The 5,000-nt window shown below is 36.1% G+C and overlaps 1 protein-coding gene across 11 annotated transcripts in view; it reads left to right on the plus strand.

Moving 5' to 3' along the window:
- The first annotated feature begins 43 nt into the window (after window positions 1-43).
- The window catches only part of LOC113684320 (mucin-like protein), a 37,253-nt gene continuing 32,296 nt past the window's right edge, over window positions 44-5,000 (plus strand). For 8 of the 11 annotated variants that reach the window (XM_089199278.1, XM_089199283.1, XM_089199281.1 and 5 more), the window contains exon 1: window positions 44-436. In XM_089199278.1, the coding sequence (XP_089055404.1) occupies window positions 382-436 (55 nt within the window). In that variant the 5' untranslated portion in view covers window positions 44-381. The remainder of the gene's footprint in view (window positions 437-5,000) is intronic. The other 3 variants (XM_089199282.1, XM_089199288.1, XM_089199287.1) reach the window with 2 other exon arrangements.

The following is a 5,000-nucleotide window of genomic DNA, read 5'->3' on the forward strand; positions in this document are numbered from 1 at the left end:
TTTATTGCTTGTGGCGATCATTAGCTAGGCACGTGCACGATCAGAACAAAACACGCTTGAAATTCCAGGCTGAACGTTAACCGGAAAGAAAAAGTGTAAAATGCTGATTATTCGCAACAGAAACTGATACATTCTTTTTAGGCTCCTTCCTGCAAGAAACTCGACCAGGTTGTATCGAAAGTGTTAGCAAGTCGGGAAAGTATCGCATGTTTTCATGTCTTAATTTGATATTATACAACTGAAAAATTAGCGGTAAGTGAGGAGAATTTTAAAATAATCAAACAAATACAAGGTCATAAATCGTGACTGGCAGTTTTTAATGGAGGTTACGGAAGACTGATCTAACTAAACAGTCCCTCGATAATCAATTTGTTACCTAACATGGCAAGGATGCGGACAGCTGGAATTTTGCTTTTTCTCCGAGTTTTCTTCCTAGGTAAGTACCTTACTTCAAATTCACAGTTAGACCATTTTGACACCACCGAGCGAAAAATGAGATTCGAGGAACTCTTTTGTTGCATTGATGATCGCAGCTCGAGTTTGTTGTCGCCGTCTGAATAACTCATCTGTTTGAAAACGTGCTGATGAGTTAAACTTACTTTTGATCTTGCTTGGTTTTTGCAATAGCATTTGCCTTGAGGAAAGGAAACATCTGTTTGTAGAGTTATGTTTATTCGTGTTATCAGAATGTACATAATCATTAAGATTCTGTTGCGAACTGTTTCGTCTCGTCAATTTGAATTTATTCAGAAAATTAAAAGTTATATCGAAGACTTTCATGTCTTAGTTGTAAGGCAAAGAAATCATATGATATCCATCGAAAGTCTAGTGGTGGAACAGTAAATAAGTTTTGATATCAAACCGGGTGTTGAAAAGATCATAAAGGAGGCGTGGGTGGTGTCAGTGGCAGAGAACTTAACTGGATTTAACCGTTGATGTCTTGCTTGCCCGAGCGACAAACCATTTTGTTCTTTTCTTTCTTCCTTGCCGTAAAAATCTTCCCAATAATTTTTATCTAGATAACCCTTAACGTTACTTTTGTATTGCAATTTATCTGTACTAGGATTGCAATCGTAGAGTGCAGTCAGTCTAGTTTCAAAATTTACAATCCTCCTGATCGATGCAATATTAGATTGAAACGAATCGAAGTTCCGAGGCACATATTTAGCAAAGTTATAGCAAATGAATTGCAATTGCTAAACTTAACCTAAGCACAAAGAAAATTTGCTTTTATAAACTGAGTAGAGTTTCTGAAGCTGACGCCTCGTGCGTTAGCCCTTCGTCAGGGCAAAGTACAAAGAAAATATCCATGGAGACCAATTTACATCACCAACGTAATTGATAAAACGAAATTGTCTAGTGAAGACCCCACCAAAGCAGCACCAAAGTTTCTTTCGAAACTTACCCCTTTGCTCTAGGTACAAAGAGGAACAATTGGTACTAACTAACGTGTTTTAACTATATCATTTTGAAACTCGATGTAAATTTTTTCGTTAGTGATATATTTACCTTTTGGATTAAGAAAGAATCTCTCGTTAAAGAGGAAAGCTGCCAATAAGAAAAACTTGTTAAGGTCAAGTAAAATAGCTACAAGAATTTGCAAACTAGCTCAATGATTTTAGTTTTGAAATTTTCCGCAATCACGCAGTGAAATTCACATCTTAAAAAAGGATTGTTATCAAGAGCCCATAGGCTCATGTTGTTATATAATGCTACGCACCAAATTGTTACTTAATAATGCCTTTTTCGTACTCCTACGATAGTGCTTTATTACCTTTTCCCTATCTACGTATTGGACGATACGTTTTTGTCTCTTGGATAAATTCTAGCGTTTAGCTAGACTCTGATTGTTTTTGCGCCATAAGATTTAAACTGACCTCTTTCATCTCTGACTTTTGTGGTTGATAATCGAATCTTAAATTAGATTTGCCTAGCAACGACAAAACAAATCAAAACAAATCAAAACAGAACTAAAATAATCAGGTATAGACAAGTCAGAATTGTCCACGATTAAGGTTAAAAAAAAAAAGTGGTATGCAACGAAGGTGGTTAGCCTTTTACGTCTCCTCCGCTAACTCATTACACCATAAAAAATCAAGGAAAATGTATGAGACATTTTACGGCTAAAGGTTTAACCCGTTGAGACCCTCCTGGGGAGGAGCTAGGGAGGAAACAAAGCTGATATCTGACCAGATTTCATCTTTTCTTATATCAGAGAGATCATTAGGCCATCTAAGTGCTGAGAAAGCGCATAAATTGAAATTTGACCGCAACAAGGAATTTATTGTATTTATCATAAGGGAGATTCAAACACTAAATTTGCGTGTATGCCCAAGGCTACTAGCAGCATCGGTTCTTTATAAGCTAGATTCATTAACGTTATTTCCGGTGTTGTTATTAATTCCTTAACTATCTCATGGTAAAAGCCCCGTCATTAATTTTATCCTCTCAGTAATCTTTCGAAGAATTTAACTTTTGAAGACTCAGAAACATTTTTACTCTTCCTTTCGACCCTGGACTGAAATATGCCAAGCATAAAGTTTAATACGCTATAATTTTGTATTCGGGTTTGAATACAAAAGAATCATGAATAATCAGGTTTTGTTTTCATATGATTACTGATTTACATGACATGAACATAGTTCACCATTAGCTCGAAGAAAACTTTGTATTGTAGCAGTTTAATGAATTGCAACTAAGGACTGTGTTAACCCAAGCTGCATGGAACTTACTTGGTCCATTCGATAGTGAGTCCAGTTACTATCTATGACTTGATCTGCTACAAAAGCTTTGTAGACATGTTATTGTCTATTGTGATATCCATAAATTCAAAGAATCCTTTCAGGAAAAGAGTCACGCTTAGCATAATTGAAATCAAACTCTCAAGAGTGCTCATATAATATCTTTGTGCGGTTATACAATAACACCTTTCATTATGAAAGATAGGTCATGCACCCACTCGCGTTCATCTAGTAGGTGCTCTATCATAATGCAAATAAATGCGTCGAGGTGTCACCCAAAGTTAACAGCCGACCATTATGAAACAGCTAGAGGCGAAAAACAAAACTTTCTGTCTAGACTGATTGAACAAAACAATATAGATGTATTGCATCTTTGTTTCATCGGTTGTTTTTTGAGAAAAATGCGCTTAGGCTACAACTCAAATTCATTCGTCGTGAATATAATGATTGGCAAACTAAATGAGACTGTATGGCGATTAAATTTTGGCCATATTAATGTCACAATGACTCGTTCCCGTGAAACTCATCCTTTCTCTTGGAAAGTGTAGGAGAGCACTTGAAAGACCCAAAGTTGCTCTCGGCTGCGCCTCGAGCGACTCTTACGCTTCTCTCGAGCTCTCCAAACTTCCCGAGCGCATCCATGACTCGATGTACACAAGCTGAGCATTAAATAACTCTTTACTGAGCTGGAAACTTGATAGAGTTTTTTTCAGCTTTTGTTCTTAAATATGCTCTTGTGTCCTAGAAAATTTTTTAATGATATAGGCTTGCTTTCTTTTGCGCTTTAAATGGGCAAAACTAATTAGACAGTTTCCTGAGGCACTAATTTCGCCATTTTTAGCTGTCTGAAATACTTAAGAAAATGGAAGCAGATCTAGGCAAATAATTAATGGAGTTTGTAAGCTCATTATTGCATATCCCATAAGGTATTAAATTTTCAACCATGTGCTACACGTTTTTCGATTTTCTCGAAGTCCTCTGAGATATTTTCACTTTCATTATTGAAACTGGTTTCTAAGTCAAAATTCTCATAAATGCTGCATGCTTTTAGCTTTTCCAGGTTCCTTTGGTACTTCTATAAATGGATCATCCCAATTGTCTTCATCTTCTATCTCAATGTATAAATGTCATTGTGGCCCTAATGCAAACCAGATCGTACAATATATCATCTTCCGTGAATTCTCCGTTTGTTATGCCCCTGTGTCACTGATAATTTATTGGAAGAATTGAAATAATAATTCAAGCTCACGGCATACTAGAGTGCAGTATAAATACAAAAAATTGGTAACTTCATAAAGATAGGAGTCTTAAATCAAGTATGAAAGTCCTTGTATGAATGACTGATAAGTAGAAGGATTCGGCTGACATGTTTGCATTCTTAGTTCAACTTGGGATCATGAAATGATTATTTATAATTAATATGTTATTTGCCAAACGCTTAAGAGTACAGGGGCAATACCAACATTGTGGTAATGTCAGTCAAAACAAGGAAATAATATGGTTGGGTGTTCATTGCATTTTATTGTAATAACAGTATATATATATGTTATTTTCCGGCTGGGAGGTCCGTATGGTGAAAAACTGTGACCGAGGTCACAGTTTTTCACCATACGGACCGACCCTTAGCCGGTAAATAACATATTTATTGTTTTTAAACTTGACGAAATTCTTTCCGAAAGAACGCGAATGATTTATGGCCGTAAATACGGCAAGATCTTCCATAAACTGAACAATTTTTGAGTGAGTAAATGGTAGTTGAAATAGAGGTGATGCAAATTTAAGAGAGATGCCTCAGCGAAACATTTTCATTTCCGTAACGATAAAGGTGATTTAAAAGGCTTCCAAACAAACTTTGAAACATTATTTTTACAAGTATCTGTCACAATCTGACACCTGTCAATTAGAGAACGCGCAAGAAAAAAAAAGCGTAGGAACAGAACTAGTTTGGCAAGGACTGTCACGACAATATTTTCTTCAAAATCAGTCAATGATCTAACGGAAAGTATTATTCACTCTCATCGACCATTCATTCATGTGCAAAGATTTACCTCTGTTCTTTAAGTAAACGGCGAGGAAAGTAATTGTGAGTAAATTCAATTTTTTTATTTTGAAGTTGTGAGAATTTGCTCGTTTGTTTGCTGTAATGGCGTGTTTAACTCTGATCTTTCCTTCACAAAAACTAAATTCGAACGGCACACTCCAACGAGACACAAGGGAATTTAATGCGGCCTTTTCTCAAAAAATTCCTTCAATTTCTGT

The sequence above is a fragment of the Pocillopora damicornis genome, chromosome 3 (genome assembly GCF_964200805.1).
Source record: "Pocillopora damicornis chromosome 3, jaPocDami1.2, whole genome shotgun sequence".
In the NCBI taxonomy this organism is placed as follows: Eukaryota; Metazoa; Cnidaria; class Anthozoa; order Scleractinia; family Pocilloporidae; genus Pocillopora; species Pocillopora damicornis.